At 50.6% G+C, this 24,914-nt stretch overlaps 9 protein-coding genes across 9 annotated transcripts; 7 read left to right on the top strand and 2 right to left on the bottom strand.

Moving 5' to 3' along the window:
• Window positions 1–2,178: 2,178 nt before the first annotated feature.
• Window positions 2,179–2,691, top strand: Aud_008923 (uncharacterized protein; the record flags this gene model as incomplete). Its single annotated transcript, XM_043293788.1, has 1 exon — window positions 2,179–2,691. The coding sequence occupies one exon, from the start codon at window positions 2,179–2,181 to the stop codon at window positions 2,689–2,691; it is 513 nt and encodes a 170-aa protein (XP_043149723.1).
• A 2,366-nt stretch (window positions 2,692–5,057) lies between these two features.
• Window positions 5,058–6,635, bottom strand: Aud_008924 (class I SAM-dependent methyltransferase; the record flags this gene model as incomplete). Its single annotated transcript, XM_043293789.1, has 11 exons — window positions 5,058–5,300; window positions 5,352–5,706; window positions 5,756–5,786; window positions 5,847–5,872; window positions 5,931–6,049; window positions 6,119–6,154; window positions 6,211–6,255; window positions 6,306–6,312; window positions 6,372–6,425; window positions 6,478–6,512; window positions 6,567–6,635. The coding sequence occupies 11 exons, from the start codon at window positions 6,633–6,635 to the stop codon at window positions 5,058–5,060; spliced, it is 1,020 nt and encodes a 339-aa protein (XP_043149724.1).
• Window positions 6,636–9,392: 2,757 nt separating this feature from the next.
• Aud_008925 (Zn(II)2Cys6 transcription factor) lies at window positions 9,393–10,851 on the top strand (the record flags this gene model as incomplete). The annotated part of the gene is made up of 2 exons (XM_043293790.1): window positions 9,393–9,449; window positions 9,529–10,851. 2 exons carry the CDS (start codon window positions 9,393–9,395, stop codon window positions 10,849–10,851), a joined length of 1,380 nt encoding a protein of 459 aa, XP_043149725.1.
• An 865-nt stretch (window positions 10,852–11,716) lies between these two features.
• Window positions 11,717–13,127, bottom strand: Aud_008926 (uncharacterized protein; the record flags this gene model as incomplete). The annotated part of the gene is made up of 5 exons (XM_043293791.1): window positions 11,717–12,459; window positions 12,516–12,613; window positions 12,657–12,721; window positions 12,769–12,980; window positions 13,028–13,127. 5 exons carry the CDS (start codon window positions 13,125–13,127, stop codon window positions 11,717–11,719), a joined length of 1,218 nt encoding a protein of 405 aa, XP_043149726.1.
• A 1,272-nt stretch (window positions 13,128–14,399) lies between these two features.
• On the top strand, window positions 14,400–16,007 carry Aud_008927 (uncharacterized protein; the record flags this gene model as incomplete). Its single annotated transcript, XM_043293792.1, has 1 exon — window positions 14,400–16,007. The coding sequence occupies one exon, from the start codon at window positions 14,400–14,402 to the stop codon at window positions 16,005–16,007; it is 1,608 nt and encodes a 535-aa protein (XP_043149727.1).
• Window positions 16,008–16,319: 312 nt separating this feature from the next.
• On the top strand, window positions 16,320–16,952 carry Aud_008928 (uncharacterized protein; the record flags this gene model as incomplete). The annotated part of the gene is made up of 1 exon (XM_043293793.1): window positions 16,320–16,952. The coding sequence occupies one exon, from the start codon at window positions 16,320–16,322 to the stop codon at window positions 16,950–16,952; it is 633 nt and encodes a 210-aa protein (XP_043149728.1).
• Window positions 16,953–17,502: 550 nt separating this feature from the next.
• Window positions 17,503–19,104, top strand: Aud_008929 (uncharacterized protein; the record flags this gene model as incomplete). Its single annotated transcript, XM_043293794.1, has 1 exon — window positions 17,503–19,104. The coding sequence occupies one exon, from the start codon at window positions 17,503–17,505 to the stop codon at window positions 19,102–19,104; it is 1,602 nt and encodes a 533-aa protein (XP_043149729.1).
• Window positions 19,105–21,956: 2,852 nt separating this feature from the next.
• Aud_008930 (glycoside hydrolase family 28 protein) lies at window positions 21,957–23,105 on the top strand (the record flags this gene model as incomplete). Its single annotated transcript, XM_043293795.1, has 2 exons — window positions 21,957–22,175; window positions 22,230–23,105. The coding sequence occupies 2 exons, from the start codon at window positions 21,957–21,959 to the stop codon at window positions 23,103–23,105; spliced, it is 1,095 nt and encodes a 364-aa protein (XP_043149730.1).
• Window positions 23,106–23,632: 527 nt separating this feature from the next.
• Window positions 23,633–24,733, top strand: Aud_008931 (uncharacterized protein; the record flags this gene model as incomplete). Its single annotated transcript, XM_043293796.1, has 1 exon — window positions 23,633–24,733. One exon carries the CDS (start codon window positions 23,633–23,635, stop codon window positions 24,731–24,733), a length of 1,101 nt encoding a protein of 366 aa, XP_043149731.1.
• Between the last annotated feature and the right edge of the window lie 181 nt (window positions 24,734–24,914).

The following is a 24,914-nucleotide window of genomic DNA, read 5'->3' on the forward strand; positions in this document are numbered from 1 at the left end:
CATGTCAGCACGAAAAAAATCTCTTAGCCTTACGTGCGGACGAAGGGTGTCTGGGGGAATTTATTCCGTCATGATTCATGACCAAGTCTGCGGTATGTGGGCCATGTAGGGGGCATAAATCCAACATCTTGGCTAGGAATCATTGGATAGCAGTGATGCTAGTGTCAAACCGCAGAAATGAGCTGCTAGGCCAAGGGGCCATGAGGCTGGCAGTGCGAACACTAAGCATGTGTTCGAGTTTTGAAAATGGGCCGATTTGTTCAGCTGCCTCTTAACTCCGTATCTGCGGCTTACGGAGTACAGACACGTCATATGCACCAATCAACGGCCAGTTTGCAAGATGAATATTTCAAAAGAGTCTAGAGAGGAGTAGAGACCCCCAAGACAATTAGACTCAGATGACAAATCAAAACCAACACACAAATGAACTGGTTTGACATGATGCTGATCATACTGGAACAGGTGAGCGCTTGGACCCTAAGATGTCCAGCCAAAATGGGCAGTGCAAAGCCAAGACCAAGCCTAAATTGTGGTCTATTACGACTCAGCCAATCAATGCTGGAATGGTGGACCCTCGTTTGGGGGCCGAAATGTTCGTCGAATCTTCAGCAATGGATAGCGCCGCTTATCTCATTTTCCACGCCTTGGTTCATCAATACGACTGAGAGCAATGGCAAACCAACAAAGGAATACAGCAGTGCACTATGTTCATTAGCAATCTACCAACAACGCCTATAGGGCGCATTCTTGCTACAATCAAAATTTCCTCCGTGGCAAAGACATCCAAGGGCGGTGACTGGTGGACCTGAAGTCTTTGCTAGATCTTTGCAGATCAGAGGACCACACCATTCTGATTTGGCCTAGATTATGCAACAAGTCAGGTCAATTTTCTCAATCCCCAAGACTGTCCGCATTCTTCGGCGGATTTGTTGACGATGCCTTCATCTCATGATCTTTCTGTCCGTTAACAAGCTCAGGACGAGTCTCGTACTCAGATTTTGCCCTGATATTATTACTCCCAGATCAAAAATGAAGAGCAACTAGTTCTACATCTGACGCAGCCGCCCATCCTCAAAAGTATATTATTATTGCAATGACACATCGGTGATGGCCACTAAGTACAAAACGAGCCATCACAGGCCTGTGAAAATGCACCATCCCATCCATCCAGCGAACATGACTGAAAGAAATACTTCGGCTTATTGCAAAAACAGTACATACAAGCTTTGTGCTACTGCGGGAGGAATGGGAGTGGCATTGATGGCAAGGGAAGCCATGCTTGACGCCAGTAATCATTGTTGACATAAACATAGCAGGGCTTTAGTGTCGTAAGAGTCAGAAATACCTCGTGTTGAACCTGGTATATCACAAGCTGACTGATCTTTTAGCCATATACTCACAGAAATCATGTCAATGATGAGGAGTATCTGTATCTCTCCACCACAACGCGTGCTATCAAGTTGAGATTCTCAGGGGATGTTTTTATGGTGGAGAATATCAGTCAATATGCCAGTCAATTTAGTTGATTTCTATTGGGCAGACATTCTAGTATGAGGACAATCAAGGTAACTATTCCTAAAAGACGCGCCATGAAACATTACAGGGCTCGGGAAAGTGAATGAGATGGCCATAGTAGACCTATGTTAAGATGCACTCTTGCAGAAATCCTAAACATAGTACTTAAGCCTAGAGTGGAAAACCACTACTGCTAAGTGAATTGTTCTCATAGTTATCAGGCTGTATTGAGCCTCATTACTCATATCACACAGCAATGGAAGCTGAATAGCATCAATGAAACCGGATTGACGCCTCACAAGTCTGAAATGGTATCCCTGTTCCATTGCACCCACTGAATGAAGTTGAATCAATTACAAGCATCTCGCTTGCTCAAAGCCCATTGGATGACGTGAAATCTCATTGTCACCCTAAATGATTGAAAGGGACGTACGTACAAACAGCACACCTAAACGGCTTTGAGATTGCGAAAACATTCCCATCAATAACCGTCTGGTATTCTGCTATCTCTATTATTCTGTCTATTATGACACCTACTATGTTCAAATATAAATAATGCCAACTTTGCCCCCCTATTTCGACCTGAGTCAAATTCAGTTTCTTATCTTCATTCGTTTCCATCTGCTGCACACCGCTTGATTCTATAACCTCTCTACCGCCACGATGAGCGAAGCACCCCTCAGACAGCGGATGCTCAAGTTCAATAATTGGGTCGAGATCGCGATCCTCTCAACCCTAGACAAAAAGACTCAGGACGAATACTGGGAAATGCGACAGGCCTTACACGAGGACCCAAACCCGAAAGCGAGATCCCTCCCGGTCAAGGAGCTCTCCAGAGCTGACGTCGAAAGGATCTTCAAGAGCGAATGCTCAGCAGTTATGGGGCCTCTAGCTTTGAAAACTCATCTGAGGTTATCTCGTTACGGTTTTTCCATGGATGGCAGAGCTTTGAACGGGATGTTCTCCATGGACCGGGGGCTACCTCTCCGCCAGAATAATGGCTTTGTCAACAGGACGGAGGACAGAATCGAAGGCGGCTTCATTGCTATGTCCAACATAACCGGGCGGGCGAGAATTCAGTCTATCGTCACACATTGCAAGCGGACTTCAAGGGAGAATGGTAAAGGGACCTGGGAGGAGCCAAGGACTAGCTGCGGAGATACATGCGAGCACTGAACCCCTTCTCAAGCTTGGATACTGGATCAGAAACGAGGTCAGGACATTGAGACCAGACGTGTCCACGTTTCAACAGCACGAGAGAGACGAATAGGTCGTCTTCCATTTCACCATAACCCATGCTTATCATCTCATCAAGGCTAGAACGATGTTAACTCCTTCCCACAACGCAGACCAAGCATGGTACCAACGGGGCCAGTTTCGGTGGCTTAACTCATCGCCCTGCTCTCTACGACGCAGTCGAGCTTGGATATCCCAACTTTGCCATCACGTAATCTGGTCGTGATCGATGCGAAGGATGCGGAGACACTCGAAGAAGCCACAGCATAATTGCTACGCGATATGAGTATCCAGCTACCCTCCCTCGAAGGGATGCAGAACACCACTGATCAGACGCAGCCATGGTACACAGAATGCGAAGAGCTGGAAACTTTCCTTCGACGGACCCAGGAACGAAATACCAGGGACCTCTAACGGCTACCAACATCAGATGCTCTGAGTGTTGCGCGATGCACGGCAGCCTTTTCCGGCTCCTGATTTGAGCAACTAGTTTTTGGCACAAATCATTTATAACGAGATCGCCCGGGCATATCGGTTGTGTGTAATGTGCATCAATAGACGGTAAATTCCATCCCACGGTTGATGTGGTAATAGATACTAACATATGCTGTCATAGCTACTCAACGTCTCATGTCCTCCCTTTCCCTCACGACGGAACACAGGAACAGTATAAGGTTTGGTCCCTGGCGTTCAACGACCCCAGACGGCGCCCAAAAAATGACATCTCAAGACCAAAGTCAAGCTAACTAGAGGCATGTTTCGTCATGAGGGAAAGGGGAGGACAAAAATAACACCAAGAAAAAGGGTGGATTTTAAGTGACCGAGAACATGACCGGTCGCTTTTAGTTCAAACACAAGTATGTTACGTCCTCTTTAACTTCTTGCATATCTAATCAAGTGTAGGAGCTCAGTGACAAACGTCCAAAGCCAGCAATTTTAACATAGAATCGCGCTAAGATGCTCTCTTTCTCTCACTTAACTGACACCATACTCCCGCCTCCTCTCATGGCCTTGGCTTCTCAGCTATTAGGACCTCTTAAGCCTCACTGGCAACTTATTACTCTGTACGCACTATTTGGATGGAGCACTGATTCATGTCAGGGTGGTCTGCTAACTTAGTATATCACTGATAGTCTCCATCATCAACAAGTTTGCCTCTCTCGCAAAATGCCTACAAAGATCAACCCTAAGAAAGCTGTTAAGTCCACTGCTCCAGCTCTGAATACATCCTAGTACTATACACGTTCGAGCACTTTACATAATATCGACTTTGCTGGTGGTCTCTAGTCATGGCCGGGCTTCCTGAGCGCTGTTCAGTCCTGTCACAAAAGCCATACCTATCAGCAACGGATTCTGGGATACACACTGCAAGTCCAGGATCTATATACACATGGGAATATCAAGGTTAGTAAAAACCATAGGGTCCAAGGCCATTTCTAAAAAAATTTCAGAGACATCATACTATTTTTATGTCATAATCAACTACTTAGCAAAACACCAATCTCTATTTTACAGATTTCAAATATGAACCTTCTACATACCCTGGCACGCCTGACATGATCTTGAAAGACAACAACCACGTCTTGAAGATCATCGGGGAGCTTAAGGCACCCTGGATTACCAAGCATCACATTCAGCCAAGGCTTAAAAATGCAAAGGGATACTCGCACCCAAACGCCAGCCCTCGCCCCTCACTCATTCTCCGTTCGCAAGATCCCGTCAATCAAAGAATTTACAGAGCTGGCGTAGGTTCTAGATATCCCACCAGTCATGGACAGGTTGTCCGAGGAGGTACCTGAGTCACAGTTATGAATTGTCTATCCCGCTGCAAAGCAGTGATCTGTGGATACACACCGAAAATGGTTGCACCCTTCGCTGTGGCCAGCAATTCAGTATCTGCCACTGACACTGTAACATGATCTGACTTCTTTCCATGAAGCCGGATCATGGCTTATCGGCATGACGATGTGAAGACGAGTTATCCCGCAATCTACCGAGACAACAATAGCACATATCGCCACCATCGTCAATCGGTGGAACGATACTGGCAAGCCGTCTCAATTTTGACTCGAAGACTCTAAAACACTCTGGAACCCTGTTTATTAAAAATTCATACAGTACAGGCAATAAGCACGTCGTGAATGCAGGTCATTTCAATTATTTAGTAATACGCTGTCATGGTTATGAACAGAAATGTGGGAATCAGATTAACATGCTCAACAGCACAAGACGATCAAAAGTAATCCGAGAGTAAAGGGTCATCAAGCATCGGTCAACCGAATTGTATATATCATGCCCGCATGAGATCAATCTGTCTCCGGCCGCTGACCGTAAATGATATGTACCTTGGTGTAGAGATGGTAGGTTTGGAAGTCGCGCAGTTCCTTGCGCATACCCGCGACGAGGACCTCGATCTCGGGGCGTGACCAGCCCAGATACCGCGTAAATAGGGCGAACGAGTAGGGGCCGACGGCTTCAAACATGTTGACTTGGTGGTAGCGACCGAGTTCCTTGAGCTTCGGATCCTTGGGCCAGGGGCTCTGGGGGAGCTGCAGGACGGTCAGTATAGCTTTGACTAACGACTCCGACGCGAGTAGTACCTTGTAGACGTCCTCGCGGACGTTAATAAAGCCTGCCTTCTCCATCTTCTCCTTCCATGTGGCCGCCGTTGTCATGTCTTTTCCGTGCTTCTTCGATGCCAGATGCATGTTCTTGATCCCCTCGATCAAGTTAACGGCCTTGAGGTGGGTGCCGTCATCGGAATAGGAGTTCACGTCCATGGAAGCCATTTCTAGCCAGCCACCTGGCCTCAGGTTCTCATATGCTTGTCTGAAGAGCTTGTTATGGTCGCGGATGGCTCCTTCGAGTTCGCGGCCATGGATGTAATCGAACGGTTGGCTGTAGGACCAGGGCAATTCGAAGTCGTCGATCTCGAAGCGGCAATTGGGAGGGATCCTGAGGAAATTAACACGCTGTCCGATATGATCGATCAAGGAAGGTGTACCATGAGGGTTGGATGGGACTGAGATCATTTCCTGGTAGCAGCCAATCTGTTAGCCATTCTGCAATGCGCGCTCCTGCAGTCCACAACATACCGATGACCTCTGACTCGGGATGCTCGCTGTCACATCACATTAGTTGGTTGCGCGTCCATCGCAAATGATTCAAGGAGTTCTCACTCCGCAAAATCGATCGCCCATATTCCAGTACCGGTTCCGATATCCAACACTCGTCGGGGGTTCTTGATCGGTGCGGCGTGCAGTTCACCTTTGAGAAGGATGCGATAGATGTGGTGGCTCTAGTGGAGAGATGATCGATTAGCTAAGGACGGACCCCGGTCAAGGGGCAGAGTCGAGTCGGCGCTAACCAGGTCCAGGCGGTCTTGTTCTTGCTCGTCATTGGGCTAAGCGGTCAGCTTCGCGCATTATGAGAACCATCGCATTAAGGAAGAGTATATACCAGCACGTATTCACCCTCGTGGAAAGAATGATATCTGCGACCGTTCTAACGCGGGTTCAGTAGATTGCCTGCGACAAACACAGTAGAGGCGGTACCTCGTAGCTGTTTCGGCTAGATTAGTGGCTGCAAAAGTGAAAACAGAGGCAGAGATCAATGCGTACGTATAGGCCATGGCACTCGATGTAATACTGGTGGTGTAGCTGGCGTCTCCAAGCCTGTAGTGATGTTAGTCGGGGTACCGGAATGTGCGACAGAGAGGCGACTGACGAGCCAGGGTAGGCGGAGTCGGCATCGCTAAAGTCCTACTCATCCGTTAATCCCACGGCAGAGGTATAGCTTGTGATGAGGCAACCAACATCAGGCTCGATAACACTTGGACTCTGCTGTTGTGGATGTGGATGCGACTGTGGAATTGGACTGGCCATGATGGCGGGTGTTGATGGTGATGGAGGTGGTGGTGGTAGAGTGGAGGAAGATCCGAGGGATGGAAGAGAACAAAGAACGGAGAAGTCAAAGGGTAAAAAATAAGATTTCCTGGTCAGTATGGGGAAGAACCAGAAAAGAACAAAAGCTGGTTAGGCTTAAGGAAGATACTTAAAAGGTAGCGTGTTTAGCCAGTTCGCAGGAAGATCGAGAATAATAATGATTTTCAAGGAAGAATAATGTGACTTGTCAAACTGCTGTGCATTTTCTCGATCCCTTTAAGTACCTGACTGTCTGCCACTCGTGCAACCTTCATTAGCCTATCCCCGTACAGATTATCTGCCACCCAGTTCGACCTAGAGTCTAGACTTTCTCTCATACGGCAAGAAGCATTACCATACTCTGCTATATTCTTTATTATTATCCAGAGATGGAATGCTCCAATTTGCAGCACCCCTGCAAAGGAACAAATTATGCAACGTACTTTGTGCATATGAAGACAGATCCCGAATCGCCGACCGACTCCCCTAAGCTGACTAGAACGACAAGGTTACAAGGCCGCAAGGCCGATCGAGGTATCATTATCCATTTTAGGAGACACACAGCGTTCGTTCAAGGGTAGCGGCTGTTAGACTCCGCTAAAGCGGTCCACAAGCGTTCAAGTGCACCCGCGGGGCATCGGATGTAGGTCTGGATGGGGAAGGTTAAGGCCTCTGAGAGCCACTCAGACACGCGGTCAATTTGCAATGCCTGTCCTGAAGAATCACTGTGCCTTCTGATTTATTGGATGACGCCAGGGTGGAGAAGGACTGGTGGTACTAATGTGGGTACTAACTGAGTGGATAGTACCTTAGTAGTACATGGATGTTCTTGACTTGTGTCACTGCCGAGTAACTCAACTTGGATTGAAAGTATATCCCTCTAGAATGGCCATTGATATCAATGATCACAGTGATATTGAAGTTTATCAAAAGCCTGGCCGTTATCGAACATCAGATGGGTAGTACTATAATGGATGCCTTGTACCTCAGCGTAAAGTACAATATAATACTCATACACAAACATACAGAATTTCCCACCATGGCACCTTTTTACCTGAAACATCCCGTCCCGTTTACTGTAATAGTACGTAACTAAAGTCACGTGGCAGGCAACACCCGGCCAACATACCCGGTCGCACTGTGGATATTTGCTAGAAAAATAGATGAGGTGCATGCATCCACTACCTAGCCGAACGAAATTGGTTATCATTGAATGCTCACATGTTCTGCGTGATAATCTTATTCTCAACTGGTCACTCAGGTGTTAGATAATGACGGAACATAATTCCGACGCATCTCCAATCCTTCCATGTTCTCCCTACCAATCCCACTCAGCTCAGATAGAATGTTTACACCACCCGGATTCTCCTGTCATCCATCCCATAGGCGGCGGCCCATCCATTGCCACGTCATATGTCCCACCCGATTTCGCTCGGCTCTTCGTATGTGCACTCGATATCAATAATTGCTACTCCGTACAATTGTTCATATTTGAAAATGAAACTGATCTGGTCCGCTTCGATTGCGGTGGATCAGCCCGGTTGCCTAGTCAGTCAATCAGCCCACACCAGCGTCTACGGAGTAATCTCCTTCTCTACAGTCCTCTTTGCGGAGCCGACTCGGTTATCCAACCAAGGCCGTATGCAGCATTAGCATCGTCAATTTAACTGAAATCGGTCACAAGGCAAGTGGGACCGAGCCTGACTACCAAAGTCTATCAACGATGAGTTGAGAATCAAAAGGACGGGAATGCCGGATGTTCCCGTGTGCGCCGTTTGTGGAGTATCAACCCATGAGTAATTGGCACATCCTACGTACTTTTCAGGATACGTGCAGTAAATCTGTCCAACAATTCGCTCATCTATCTCAGATTCAAGATACTTGCGTCTTGTACTCCGTACTTTTGTCGGATTAGGTGCAGGATTTTCTGTCAGGATTGCCGAGGGCTCCGAACTTACACGAGAATGGGAAATGTGCGAGAATCCTTACCTATCTTCGAAGGAGATGCGGTCGATACGCTATGACATTGAACGGAAATATCTGGTTGCCTTTGGCGCAGCGGTGAAAAGGGGAGTGCTCCATGGTATTTCTCCTCTAAAACAGTGCGACAAATGTACTGTTACACAAAAAAGACATTCTTTTCGCATCCTCTGGATACCGTCAATCATCTCAATCTAATAGGCCATCGAATATCAATAGTATGTGTGCGCCTCTTATCGACAACCTTCTTTCGGACAGGAGTGGACAACCAACCATCCAGACCTCTGCAAGCACTTGACTGGCAGGGACTAAGGCATCCTCATCCACGAACGTACATATCCATCTGCTTACCTACCTTATGCTCATACAGGTGCTCTTAACTGGACTATGTTCACGCGGTCTAACTGCATTTCAAATGGGGAGAAGTTCGGAAAATATCTCCTCGCATGTAGGCGTACAGCACCGCCACCATGCCACCTAACAGCGATTGTTTATTGATTGTCTGTAAAGCGGGGTATGATGCTTGGCATCTAGACCTCATCAGTCGTTCTCCTCTGTCGATGAGGCGGACACGGGACGGAGAAGCTTAGCGCCTCGTATTCTCCCCTTGTGGCCTTCTCAATCTGACCACGTTCACCATCACGGAATCACTCCGCACCCCCGCTATCTCGAGTCACTTCATAGAAGCTCTTTCAGTGATGCCTATATAACTTGATACCGCCCCAGGAGTCATAACAGATGGTTGGGGTACCGCGAAGCACTGGCTGTCGCAGCTGCATCCAGCGGCGGATCAAGGTGGGTTTCCTACCTTAGCTGCATGCACTGGGCAGCCGCAATAAATAATGTCGTAATATCTAATGCTCAAGCCCTATAGTGTGATGAGGGCCGGCCGGAATGTCGGCGCTGTCGCGACAGAAACGTCAAGTGTCCTGGCTATCAGCGCCGAGTGAAATTCTACCACCAGACTCCGGCATCTATTAAAAGTCGCAAGCAGAAAGACAGTCAACATGTCGCTGCGTCGTCGGTTGTCCATGTGCCCACACCTCGGGCGAGCATGGATGGGAAATTAGCACCCGGCCTGGCATCCATGGCAACAGACACCCAGATGAAGGAAGTATTCCATTACTTCATCATGACCTCCTTTCCAGGCCTGTTCTCCGCATGGCGGAACAGAGTCCAGATCAACTGGCTCGACTTCGTTCGACATCACATCGACACCTCGTCGCAGGCCCTGATCTGGAGTATCCGCAGTCTTTGCGTATGGCACCTTGGTCACGCGCATAACGACCAGGAGAAGATCTTGGCCAGTCGGCATCTCTACGGCCGCGGTCTGCAGCACCTGATCTGCTCATTACGCAACCCCTCCGCCGCCACCTCAAACTGGACCCTCATGGCTGCCATCCACCTTGGGATATACGAAATGCTGGATGGGCTCGGCGAGAAATCCTGGCTCATTCATTCCAGGGGAATTGGCAAACTATTCCGGATTCGCGGTCCTGAGGCGCACCGCGATGGATTCAGTCGCACTCTACTGGTGGCGTATCGCCCGTTTATAGTCGCTGACGCGTTCGTCTGCCAGGAGCCGTGCTTTCTGGAGGAACCTGGATGGCGAGCCATTGTCCACGACACTCTGGCATTTGAACGCAGCGCTGGGAAAAGCTCTCAGCTGAGCGAGATCGTCGAGCTCGCTTTCAACGAGATCGTACTCTGTCCGGGGCTATTTGCGCAGACGCGCGAATTTGTTTCACGGACTGGAGTTAAGTCGGAGATACTACGAGAGTCGCTAGTGGCTCAGATCACTCGTTGTCGGGATAGACTCGTCGAACTGGAAAGGCAAATGGGGCCATTGTTCGTCAAATATAATATGATGAAGGTGTTCAAATGGGAGGAAGACGCGAAGAGTCCTATTCCTACCGAGTTTGCCGGAAAGGTAGCCAAATTCGCGTCCCGAGGCACGCAATCTGCCGTTGCAGTACTCAACCAGCTATTGGTTCTGATAGAAGCAGATAAAAACCGTTCGTCCTCGGATGCAAAGTCGGACTGTTCGAGTACTATATGGAAGCTACCAGCAAGAAGCATGGCCTCGTCACAGTTGCAGGAGAAGCAAGTGACTGCATACGGCGCACATGACGATGACTCCCCGGACCGACTGGACCAGCTCGCATTGTCGATGGGCATGCTAGCGATCAGAACATGACTGCCTCCTGCGCATTAGTGCTCAAGACCGGGAGCTGGCTAAGTGTCATTGAAAGCCAGGATACCGAGTCTGATCGAAAGGCCGCCCTGACGTTCGGATCGACTCAAGGAGCACGCACACTCACCGGTACGCTCGGGCTGTGCGCCTCACGTCAACGAAGATCAGTCGTTAGTAGACTTTGGATTCTCTTGCTTAGGCTAGTCGGACTGCGAACCATCGCAGACGCATACAACACATCTTCAATGCACACCAGTCCTGAAAGATGGATTCTAGCACCTGTCAGCGGGTGGTACTCTGACCAGCGCATTCGCTCTCTTCTTGGCAGATATAATCTACCAGCATTACGGCAGATTGCTGCCTGTAACGGATGCAATATTGAGAGGTTATCCGAACAGTCATGATTCGTTTTACCGACTACTGCGAGCGCACCAATGAAGGGGAATGATTTGTAAGGGATCAAATGGAAACGAGGCCTGACCAACAATTTAAAGTATGGTTGGAAGTGTGATTGTTCCCGGTAACCGTTCGATATGAGACAAGATCTGCGGACTCTATAATCGAGGATATTCTACGTCTGGATGGAATCATGGCCGGTTAGGATACCGGTGAACTATTCTTCACTCGCAACGACGATCTATATATTGATCACGGTTGTCGCTCAGTTCTGATAATAAAGTCCATTTTCAGACTAGCTTGTTCATTATTGGCTTGGATACACTGGACGGGAAACACTGAACTAGAAATGTGCTGGTATTAAGAGTTCATTCCTGCTGCCCCTGTAAGCACAGATCTGAGTTGATTTAGCTCAGCCCAGTTTTGGGCTGCCACCTAGCTATCTACCCTTCGAAATCATACCGACAATCACCTACAGACACTGCGAATAATAGGCGTTCTGCACCTGGCACGTATACGGCGACACACAGGTTGTCGGGCCCATCCAGCCCTGACCACCACATTGTCCCCAATGCTGCGCTACGGCAGTCGATGTCCCCGTTGCCGATGTCGTGGTCGTGGTCGTGCTAGTAGCCGTAGCAGTGGCCGTCCCCGTCGCCGTCGACGTCGCTGTATAACTCCCACCCGGGAAATAAGGCTCCAGAATCGACAGATAATACTCATACGCCGTCCCGCTCGGCGGCTCCATACTATAGATATAATCCCCCCACCAGGGCCCTGCAGCCCACCACTGCGCCCCAAGCCAGACATCCGCATTCGCCTCCATATAATCCAGCATCCCGGTCACAGCACTGGCACAAACGCTATTCGTGCCGCCGGCAAACTCCCCCAGAAACGCTTTCTTGGCGTTAGCGATGAGCCAGGACGTCGCGGACTCGATGCGCTCTCGCCCGATTGTGGAGGAGACGCATGTGGCGGAGGTTCCCGAGCCGTCGCTGTCGAGGTACTGGTGCATTTCATAGATGAGTTTGTCGGCGACGGGGTCGGTGAGGGCCTTCAGGTTGTCGTTGACAGATTCCCAGGTCCAGGCGCCGGACCAGGAGTTGCCTTCGACGAAGATGTACTGGGATGTGGCACCTGCGGCGCGGATGGCGTTAATGGCGGCTTGGTTGAGGTCTAAGACGTTGGTTTGGTCTTCGGTGTTGAACTCGTTGTCTGGGTGGGTTGGTTAGCTAGACCCCTTGAAGAAGGGGGATGGAGATGGGCCTTACTGGTGTCGAAGATGACGAGGTCGTTGTCCTTGAATTGCGTGGCGACGGTGGTCCAGAAGGCGGCAAAGTCGCTGGTTGAGGTGATAATGTTGCCGTAGCTGGTTCTCTTAGTGGATTTCTTAATTCGAGATGGAGACTTACTATCGGCCAAAGTTATGCGGGTCGACGATGGCGTGGGCGCCGGTGGACGTGATATAGTTGATGGTCTAGGCTCGTCAATAAACGATCATATCCCTCGAAAGGATGAAAGTACCGAAACGAGATCGGCCATGTACGTCGCATCAGGGGTTCCAGTCATGTTGTTGGGAACGAGACGCTCCATGAGAAATGGCACACGGAAGATATTCATCCCTGCTTTCCTCAAGATGCCAATGGCAGTCGTGTTGGGCCAGATGTAATCGGTGCCCAGCACGCCAGGAATGTTGCCACTTCCAAACTCTGCTCCAGATTCATTGGAGCCAAACCCTGTAGAAGGTCAGTGAATGAGCTGGCCATGAACATGGGTCTCTTACATTGGAAGGCTGAGGTTCTCTTGGTTTTGGACTTGGGGCCCGGTGCAGCAAGAGCGAGGCCCGCTGTGCTGGCAAGGGTGAAGAACTGTGTAAACTTCATTGTGAAACTTGATTTTGGGAATCTGCTTTAGGAGTTGAGTCTTGAACTGGAGAGAGGTATTCATTTATATGAGATGATCGAACCACCTGGACAGATGGTATAGACTCGATTCTAGCAAGTCTTCCTGTCCCGTTTCGGCACGGAGACATAGTCAAGCTTCCTTGTCTATTATTTGCTAGAGCGAGAGATTTTACGATGTAATTTAGTCACATTGTGGTTGCATCCATCACGGATGAATAGAGAGAAACGGAAGGTCAGCAAGGTATCCTTCAAGGCGACGGCCCGACAGCCCGTGGTGCTTCTGGAAATGAGAAGCAAGATATCTCTTCACGTACAAGTCCCATAAAACGTTTCATATAAGTCTTCATCACATTACTCCGCATATGACTACAGAGTGCATGGACTATCGCATCTGTGCGGGGAAATCATCATGGGGTATATGTTGCTGCAGCCGAAATGCCGGCAGGATCAAGCAATTTTGTCTCAGGTTTAAGTTGACTTGGCTCGGCGAACTTGAGCTGGTCCAATCGATGATCCTTTCGCTTGCAGGGTTGATATTATAGTCCGACATCCTCGCATTCCCTCTGGCATGGGGCCGCGTCATCCGTGCAGACAGCAATATCAGCTTAATCTATTCTTCCCCAGATGTACTAGTCTAGGCGAGGAGAGGGATTCAGCGCAGCCACCTGGGAAAATTATGTCCTACTACTCGAATCCCATTCAGGTACCGGAGTTACACCTGCAGATATGCACCCGTGAAGGAGGATTTACACATGATTCTAGCAAATTGAAGAGGCATAACGAGGGACTCCAAGTATTGGCCAACAGATTCCTAGACGACGTCGCCTGTTTTTGCACGAATCATGGCGCCGTCTTGCCAAGTTGCAACCCTTTCTGATCGAGATTAATTAGGCTTTGAAGAATTACCCCAGGATATCGCTCCGGATTCCCGTACCTTGCCTGTTACGACAAGGGCAGGTGTGCAGGGAGTCCTGTTGCATGAAGGGATCGGCAAGCAAGAGGACAAGATGATTTTGTTTGAGGCAGATAGAGAAGTATGGACATCTAGCCGCTTCCATCGCGGTGATAGCATCAGGAGCAGCGATTACGGCCAGTTTTTCGCCGGCTTTGCGGTCCTGTTAGCCGTCTCAGTAGATGCTCTTACCATCCTTGAGCATTCACAGGCAAGGAATGAAGATATAAAAGGGGGTTCAGAGCTTGCACTGACATGTCTATCATCTCACTGTGTCCAAACAGCATCAAACCTTCAAAATGGCCTCCGCAATTTCCTACCGAATCTACAGGAACGCATTGATCCTGTCTGCCTTCCTGTCGTCTGTTACACAGGCGCAGCAGATTGGCACATACACCACTGAGACCCATCCCTCTATGACATGGCAGACCTGCACCAGCGGTGGAAGTTGTACCACCAACCAGGGCTCTGTCGTTATGGACGCGAACTGGCGATGGGTCCACCAGGTTGGCAGCACCACCAACTGCTATACCGGCAATACGTGGGATACTTCCATCTGTGATACAGACGAGACCTGCGCCACTGAATGTGCCGTTGACGGAGCAAACTATGAATCAACCTACGGTGTTACCACCAGCGGCAGCCAGGTCCGCATCAACTTTGTGACGCAGAACTCAAATGGCGCCAATGTTGGCTCCCGTCTTTACATGCTGGCTGATAATACACACTACGAGATGTTTAAGCTACTCAATCAGGAGTTCACCTTTGACGTGGATGTATCCAACCTCCCCTGTGGCTTGAACGGCGCCCTCTACTTTGTGGCCATGGATGCGGATGGCGGCGTCTCCAAATACCCCAACAACAAGGCTGGCGCCCAATACGGGGTGGGATATTGCGATTCCCAATGTCCGCGCGATCTTAAGTTCATCCAAGGCCAGGCCAATGTGGAAGGCTGGACTCCGTCGTCCAACAACAAAAACACTGGATTGGGCAACCATGGATCTTGCTGTGCCGAGCTGGACATCTGGGAATCCAACAGCATCTCTCAGGCTCTGACCCCCCATCCATGTGATACCGCCACCAACACCATGTGCACTGGTGATGCCTGCGGCGGCACGTATAGCAGTGATCGATATGCGGGCACCTGCGACCCAGATGGCTGCGACTTCAATCCCTACCGCATGGGCAATACCACGTTCTACGGTCCCGGCAAGACGATCGATACCAACTCGCCCTTCACCGTCGTGACGCAGTTCATCACGGATGATGGCACTGATACCGGCACCTTGTCTGAAATCCGCCGCTATTACGTCCAGAACGGCGTCACCTACGCCCAGCCTAATTCGGACATCAGCGGTATCACTGGCAACGCCATCAACGCCGACTACTGCACTGCCGAGAACACTGTCTTTGACGGACCGGGTACCTTTGCTAAGCACGGAGGCCTTTCCGCCATGTCCGAGGCCATGTCCACCGGCATGGTACTGGTCATGTCGCTCTGGGACGACTACTACGCGGATATGCTCTGGCTCGATAGCACCTATCCCACCACTGCGTCTTCGTCGACCCCGGGCGCTGTCCGTGGCTCCTGCTCGACCGACTCCGGCGTCCCCGCCACCATTGAATCCGCGAGTCCTAATTCGTATGTGATCTATTCCAACATCAAAGTTGGTCCGATCGGATCAACCTTCAGCGGTGGTTCTGGCTCTGGAAGCTCCGGCTCGACTTCGACGTCTACTAAGACCTCGACCACCTCGACCAAGACCACCACTTCTGCGACAAGCACCTCGACTGCCGTGGCGCAGCACTATGGTCAATGTGGTGGCCAGGGCTGGACAGGCCCGACTAGTTGCGCCTCCCCTTACACCTGCAAGGTGCAGAACGCGTACTATTCTCAGTGTCTGTAGCTGGGATACAGATGGAGGTGCGGATGCTCGTAACTGAACGGACGTGCCGAACGTGGACATTTTTATTTTTTCTCTTTCTTCGTCTTCTGCTTGAAATTATGTATTGATCTTTGACTGTCCTTAATGCTATAGCTTCTCTACAATGCAAATGTTGTTGCGGTCATCGTATTCCCCATATGGCCATTCTGCCGAGGTTCCCCCGTCCTCAGGCACTCGGGCTCGTATCCAAGCTTGGCGTATCTTCAGCTGACAATAACCTCATATTCCCTAAGAATAGACCTCTTCATCCACGCCTGCTCCATGATAAACACCATGGCCAGCGCTACTAATTCCCAGCAACCCAAAATCTTCTACTGCTATGCCAGCAGCTCCCGAAATGGACAAAAGAAAGAGAACACCATCACCTTCGAGGCCAAAGATCCAGCGACCAACGAAACCAAGTATATAATGCAAGGCGTCAAGCCGGACAAAGCACAGATCGCGAGCACAACTCTTCGCCGGGAGTCTCCTCCTCAACACACATGCATTGAGACGTTCATCTCACCCATTACCCCCGGTGACCCAGACATAGATTCAATAACAGGCCGGCCTCTAACCCACCGGTTATCGTCAGGCCCTGTGGTCACCGAAGTGCCCGTAACGGGGTACTGGCGGCCTCGGAAATTCGAGTTCAAGGGGCGAAAGTATGTCTGGTTGAAAGAGGGGCCGCAAACCAGGCTTTATGAATACTCCTCGTCGAGAACGGTGGAGAAGCGAAAATCCACAGTGACAGAGTTTGAGACTGTTAAGCCGGCGCTTGCGAGTGAGACCATGCCGTTCTGGGCTGGGTTCTTTATGAGTCGCTATTTGGAGGTTAGGGTTGCGGAGGGTGTGGAGGAGGCGTTGCTGGAGGTTATTCTGGCGGGGGCGTTGACTGAGATTATGGTTACTTTGCGTGGGCATTGATCGAATCTTACTAATGAGGGTGGAGATGCTTAATGGGTCGTATGCTTCCTATGTTGTTATTGTGGCTGGTATATATGTGGCTACGCTCTGACTTGGTGATCATATCTCATGCAGATTGGTCAAGTACGGGGGTATCGTAATCTTAGTTGAAGTAATGCATAAGCCCCTGCGACTTTAAACCACGAAGTAAACATACTTCTATTCTAGTATGTACAGTGAATTCCTGATTGTCAGATGTTTTCTGACAGAATACCATCTTAACATATGAGATGATCGTCGGCAAATGACAAATGCTTATGCTGTGTCATGCTACCGTGCCATTTGTCTGCTGGGTGTTTTACCCGATTGGGAAAGTGGCCAACCGCCGAGGTTATCCCGACACGATAACAACGCACGAGATGCCTCGCTGCAGGCCAACACTGACTACTCTTCTTCTTCTTTCTCCTCTTTGTCTGGCTCGTTGGGCGGTATTTCGGGCCGTTTCCCCGGTATTCTACTCAGACCTGTCCACATATTATATAAGAAACCAGATCCAGCACTTCCATGTGCCATGGCGACTAGCGCTGTACATTGTAATTGCGCTCCGCGGTCGAAAATGTCCCAACAAACGGATCTCCAATGGCAACAGGTAAGGCCCGGTCGATGGGAGCGTGGTATCGACGAGGTCGAACAGTTCTACACCTCCCTGGCGAAATCGTATCAAGGAAGCGGGCGCAGCTTCTTCGCCATCACCGGCTTCGTCACATTCTCTGTCAAAGCAGACGACGGTGTTTCCCAAGAGAAAACAACAAGAAAAGTCGAAGATGCGCTGCGAAAGGCATGGGCGCATCTGCGTTTCGACCACCCGACCATTGCTTCGTGGGTGGAATGGGACCCCGAGCGCAAGCGCTGCAGAAAATCGTACGAATCTCCGGCCGGGCAAGATGCCCTCCAGTCGTGGCTGGAGACAACCTTTCTCACCGTGTCAGATGCCATTTCCGGTCTGGAATGGTGCAATTCGGATCCTCCGGTGCCGAAGCTACCGACTCTCTTTCTGATATGGTCACCTCCTCGCGCTAAAGGCTTACTCCAGGGTGATCTTGTGCTCCGCGCTCATCACGACATCATCGACGGCGTTGGGACACTGATGTTATTCGATAATTTCTTTACCCACGCGGCTAGAGCCTATGAACGAGGGTCGGACTATCCTCTTCCTTGTTTTGGTATGGAATACGCAAACTTGAGTCCCCCGTTCCGTGTAGCTGCGGCGCTGCAGCCCAGCATGTCTCCCGAGCAGACGGAAAAATTTGAGTCGGTCATGGCATACAACGCGTTTATGAAGCAGGATCGTATAGAGGTTGCCAGTGTTCCATTTAAGAGGGGAGAACACCTCCCTGGAAAACATCAGAGGCTTGCCGTCACTCTTCCCGCTCGGCAAACCACGGCCATCCTCAGCGCTTGCCGCCGGCTAGGTCTGAGTGTGACGCATGCATACCATGCAGCAATTGCGATGGCGGTGCGGGATCTTCAGGAACGTCGCAATAGCGAACGCCTAGTTAGATACATCAATTACAGCCTGATCAACGAGCGCGGACATTGCTTGAGCCCGTACGATACTTCTCTTCATGCAGCGGCGGTCTACCACTCTGTTTCATGCAGGCTGCTCATTGTGGATACCAAAGTTCCGAGTATAACTGACAGCTCGAGTCCGACGGAGTTGAGCAGAGAGGAGTTTTTGAGGGTCGCGCAGACTGTCAGGGAGTTCTACCAGGGGATCCGGAAGGACAAAGATCACATCCAGATGATACCCTCGTGGTACGCCAGCAACACTATTCCCTACCCACACGACAACGCCCCGCCACCAGTCCCAGAACCGAATCAGTCGCCGTCGGTATCAATTTCCAGCTTGGGTGTGGTGGACAATGTGATCAGCCCTTCGCATGGGGCATTCGAGCTGGATACCCCTTGGGTGACCGGTGAGGAATTGGGGACAGGTCTCGGTCTGTTCCTGGGGACTTGGAAGGGGGTGTTGACTCTGAGCGCGGCATATAATGATGCATGGCATGATAAGGCAGAGGTAGCGAGGTTTATAGAGCGATGCAACATTATTGTGGTCCAGGGGCTGGGGTTAAGCAAGCATTATGATTTTGGGCTTGATTCGACAACCACCTAGATTAAACTTGCTACCATCACTATCATCATAGACTTGCAACCATAGACTATATTGTCGGGTCGGTGAATCGAGATAGAGAGGCCGAGAATATATGCTCCTAATGAACCCTGCAGCTGCAGTGGGTTTGGAACTATCACAAACACTCCGATCGCCAAGATAGCGGCAAGATAAATTCTCAAGACGGACTTCATTCCTTGAATAGAATGCTAGGATGTATCCGTGACAGGAATAAACACAGCCGATGATGCTATAGAATATCGGAGGTCGGGGCCGTACTCCCGCTGAGTCACTCGGTCCAATCTCCCTTGATCGGTGTGGTCCTAGATCCATGAATATCTCCCCAATTAGATCCGATACCCTTGACATATTGGCTGGCTGATCGCCATTGGCGTAAGTTATCTTCTCCTACAGCCTTTATTCCTCAGAAACATGTCATATCTCTATGGGACTCGGTACAATATACAAGCCCCATCCGGAATTTCAGCATCTTGTATGTCGACTCCGACGAAGGACTTATTATTAAATGAGTCCTTGATGCTTACAGCACGTTACAGGCTCCCAAGTTTCCCACTCTGAAACCGGCCCCTGCATCGAAATATCCTGATACTATTGATGTCAGGCAAGACGTCAGCAAGGGCAACTACTGGGGCACCGTGTACACCACCGTCTCATAGTGATGCCGACCATCCAGCTGTTCTTCTTCAGTGAACAGTTCTCAGCTAAGTTCCACGTCCTGACAAAGCTAAGCCTTCCCAGGAACTGTCTGCGCTGTATGTGTCTCTCCATGGCTTGTAGCTTCATCGCGACCCTCTGACAGACAGGATACACCTAGGCCATTCGAGATTTCTGACGAGGATAGTCGACATCGCCAGCACCATTAGCCCCTTTGAGTCGAACCCGGACTTCTTCCGCTGGGGGTATGCGCTCCAATCGTACAAGCTATACCAGTCCTCGTGCAGATGTGGAGCGACGGCTGCGAGGACCAGCTGTACCACGCACTGCCCATTATGCTCTCGTAGTAGATTGCCGGGTTCGTGGCCGTGGTGTTTACGAATCGTCACCGGGTGTGTGATGGCGGTGAAGTTGATGGTGGGTGAAGTAATCTGTGACTGTGAGAGCAAGGAGAATAAGAAGTGGATTTGTTGAACGATGAGAAGGATGTGGTGCTTGCCGAGTTTCCGGTCGGGCCAAAGCCCGCTAAATCCGGTTGCCTAATATGGGGTTGATATTATAAAGCATCAAGCCATAACTATACTCGAATCGACTTGGAAATCCTGCGCCCACATTGACCCTCATTTCTGAAATTGTTCCACAGTTGGTGGATTGGCTAGCGAGTCAGCGAGGCCATTATGATAAAATTACCAGTGGTATATTGTAAGCATATGAGGCATTCGGGCATCACCGCAGAAGCCAACTGGGACCCCATATTTGACCTCCAAAAACCCCTGCTCATGCAGGTCCAGACAAAAGCTGGAGAAATACGGGCAGGGCTGCAGACTGTTGGGAATATTCCGAAGTCATTGGTTCTCATGTCAAGTTTTGCCACGAGTTGAGGTTATGAAGAATGCTTGGGGCAGAACGAGTGAGACATGCGTGAGTCTAGGCAGTCAAACGCAGTGAGCAATATACGCATATCCTGAAGAGGAAATGTCCTCGGCACCATCCACCGCGAATTAAGAGGAATGATGGTCTTGATTGGACCATTTACGGACCCTGAAGCCCTGCATAAGGCGAACTTGTTGCATTTCTGGTGGACCGTCCGTTGTCTACTATGTCAAAGCCATTCGTCAGATATAGACGGCTATCGAAAAAAAGATTTCTGAAGAGAAGGTGATTATGAGTGAGAGTCGGAGACTGTCCCTGGAACTACTCCGTATTGCATTCAATGATCCGAGGACTCCGTTCTCCAGGGCTTTCGGCTCAAATCATCCCGATGACAAGGGACCAATTACAATCTGGAGAGAGAGCTAAGACAGCTAAGAGAGCTAAGAGATATAGGGCTATTGCCTCTCTTGCAGTATTATTGGGGATTCAGGTGGGCTACGGAGTAACTGCCGCAAACTGGAACAAGCGGCAGTAAGGCATCAAGATAACCCACCTATCATCCACTTCCCCCTGAGCTTCATGGAACGTGTGCTGTGCAAGGTTGGCTGGATTCCAGCCGAATACGGACACGGATACGTAGCCACAATTAATTGTTTTAATGAACATGGTTGATTAGCCTGTCTACTTGCAACACTTGTGGGCGCCCAAAGCAGAAAGTAGCCAGTGTTGGCGCTAAAAGGATATTCTCTATACTCAATCGGTCGAGGCACTAAGACATTCTCAAACGTCTCGCAAGTCAAGAACAGTCCCTAATATGCTTAGAGGTGGGCAAGCACTGCTAAGTGTCTCGGCAGGTTTCCGGATTCGTGGAGAATCTCCGACGAAGCTTTTGGTCCAAGTGGAGAGATCCAAAGACTCTATTCCACTTTGGTGCCAGCGCGCTATTACTAGAGGGATCTCACGACTCAGTTCCCAACCAGGTGGGGTTCCCGCACAGGTCAGACGGCAGTTTAGGTTGTTCCTGCAGTGTCGTACACTTTCTCTTCGGTTTGACCCGTTTTATCGGAGTTCCTTCGGAAGCCTCTGGATGCCCCTGGACGCCCCTGTCATCTGCTATATCCGTACACCAGACCAACACCATATATAAAGCTTCAGACGTCCTCACCATGGGTTCATTTTTGTCCTCATCCGCGCTCCTTTCGTCTTTCGTTTTCTATTGTAACTACCATTTTTAGGGTATCTGTTGACCAGAACCTTGTCCGATCTTTCTAAACTTACTCCAACCACTCGACTTCCGCTCTCTCACCATGCATTTCTTCCAATCCTCCCTCGTGGCCGCGACCATGGGCGCTGCGCTGGTCGCTGCTGCTCCTGCTGCCGATCTCGAGACTCGTGGCTCTTGCACCTTCACTTCTGCGGCTGCGGCTAAGTCTGGCAAGGCCTCCTGCTCCACCATCACCCTGAGCAACATTGCTGTGCCCGCCGGTGAGACTCTGGACCTCACTGGCCTGAAGACCGGTGCCACTGTAAGTCCCTCATAATTGGTATGGTAAATGCCGTTGACTGACGTGTTGGCAAAGGTCATCTTCGATGGTACCACCACCTTCGGCTACAAGGAATGGGCCGGCCCCCTGATTTCCATGTCCGGAACCAGCATTACCGTCAAGCAGAACACTGGTGCTAAGATTGACTGTGATGGTGCTCGTTGGTGGGACGGCAAGGGAGGCAACGGCGGCAAGAAGAAGCCCAAGTTCTTCGCTGCTCACAAGCTGAACAAGTCCAACATCACCGGTCTGAAGGTCTACAACACCCCCGTTCAGGGCTTCAGCATCCAGGCCGACAACCTCACCATCAAGGACGTCCTGATCGATAACTCCGCTGGTACCAAGCTCGGCCACAACACCGATGCTTTCGATGTCGGCTCCAGCACCTACATCACCATTGACGGTGCCACCGTCTACAACCAGGACGACTGCCTGGCCATCAACTCCGGTGAGCACATCACCTTCACCAACGGCTATTGCAATGGTGGCCACGGTCTCTCCATCGGCTCCGTCGGCGGCCGCTCGGACAACACCGTCAACGATGTCACCATCTCCAACTCCCAGGTCATCAACTCCCAGAACGGCGCTCGTATCAAGACCGTCTATGGCGCGACTGGCTCCGTCACCGGCGTCAAGTTCCAGGACATCACCCTCAAGGGTATCACCAAGTACGGTATTATCGTCGAGCAGGACTACGAGAACGGCAGCCCCACCGGCAAGCCCACCAACGGCGTCAAGGTCTCCGATATCACCTTCCAGAAGGTCACCGGTACCGTGACCAGCTCCGCCACTGATATTTACATCCTCTGTGGATCTGGCAGCTGCACTAACTGGACCTGGTCTGGCAATAGCGTCACTGGCGGCAAGAAGAGCACCAGCTGCAAGAACGTTCCTGCTGGCGCCTCTTGCTAGTTGTCTCTAGAAGCCTATGGCCGGCGGGCTTCTGTCAAGGGAGTGTTCTGTTCGTGTCTTCGCTCTGTTAATCCTTGTATTTTAAGTACATAATTCTATAATAAAAGACATATTCAAGTCTACCTCCCGAAGTTCCGCAATTAGTCGGTAGGCTCTCTATCTGCCAAGCTCTTTCGGTATTGATCGGTCGCGTTTGACACAAGACTGACGGCAGTGGTGCATCCAAGACCTTTGCGTCGGGTTTGATGCCGCAATGCGACCTATCTTCCCCTAAACCTCACTGTAAGCGATCCTCGCATATTCACAATCCCTTGCATACTTCCGCGGAGCTAATTTGGATGGGTGTCAATCATTTTCTGCGAGGAATGTCTGCCCAGTTTGCCCTCATACTTACGGTCTGGAATGCAAGGGGCGTTCCCATCGAGCAGTGATCGACCGAGTGTTTTGATTACGATGCCGCTTAAATACACCCTGCTCATTCGCGACTCTTTTCCGTCCGCTTCAATCGCCAGCACTCTCCAGCCATCATGCATCTCACTCACAGCCTCGCCCTCGTGTCCCTCGCGACATCCACCCTGGCATTCCAGATCCCCAACTCCAACCGACCCTCCACCAAGCACACACCCAGCAGCGACGACAAAACCACCAACCCAACCGTCCGCGACATCTTCCAATTCCCAGACAACGGCTCCTTCGTCGACAACGTCGTCGTCCGGCCCGACGGCACCCTCCTCCTCACCCGGATCGACGTCCCAGAAGTCTGGTCCGTGGACCCCAGAACCGGCTCCGGGACCCTAGCCTACTCGTTCGCCCAGCAAAGCAGCGACATCACGGCTGTCTTCGGCATCACCGAAGTCGAGCATGACGTCTTCGCCGTCGTAGCGGGCAAATTCACGCTCGAGGGCTTCGCCGCCGAGCAGGGCTCCTTCGGCGTCTGGAGACTCGACTTCAACGACGACGGCAACTACGACGTGCTTGAGGTGCCAAATTCGTGGAGTGGTGAGGAGTTTAGCCTCAGTAAGAACACCCCCAGCGCAGTCAGCAAGATCGTCGACATTCCCGAGGCCAAGGCGCTGGGTGCGAGTACGCTGTACAAGCCCAACGATGAGGCGCGGTACCTGCTTATTTCGGATAGTCCCGACGGGATGATCTGGCGGGTGGACGTGGATTCGGGGGAGTATGCGGCTGCGCTGCAGGATGAGTCGATGCTGCCTGCGCCGAATGCGCCGCCAATGGGTGTCAATGGGATCCATGTGGTCGGGGAGTATCTGCACTATGTGAGCGTGACGAAGAAGGAGTATCGGCGGGTGAAGATCGACGAGATGGCGAATGCGGCCGGGCCGTTCGAGTTGATTACGACGGAGATCAACCCAGATAGTTTTGATATTACGGACGATGGGACGGCGTACTTCGCGACGAATCCGGAGAATACGATTGTCAAGTATACGCCTGAGGGCAAGATTGAGAATTTCGCTGGTGGCAAGAATTCGACTGTGCTGCCTGGGCCAACATGCTGTGCGTTGGATAGAAAGGGACAGACGTTGTATGTTGGCACGAACGGGGGCTTGATGGCACCGGTTGGCGGGACTTACAAGGAGCCTGGAAAAATTGCCGCTATTTCGCTTTGAAAACTGGACTGGATGAGTATTTGAGAGGCCCTTTGCTGAGGAAGAGCTTTATTTTTTTAATGTAGTCTCTAATAGCAGAGTAACAATGACAACCTTCATAGTTGTTCTCTATCGCGCAGTTGGCTTGACTTGATTACGGAGGATCAACGCATGTCTGTAGATTGATTGGTGAACGAGATCA

The sequence above is a fragment of the Aspergillus udagawae genome (genome assembly GCF_001078395.1).
Source record: "Aspergillus udagawae IFM 46973 DNA, scaffold_7, whole genome shotgun sequence".
NCBI lineage: Eukaryota > Fungi > Ascomycota > Eurotiomycetes > Eurotiales > Aspergillaceae > Aspergillus > Aspergillus udagawae.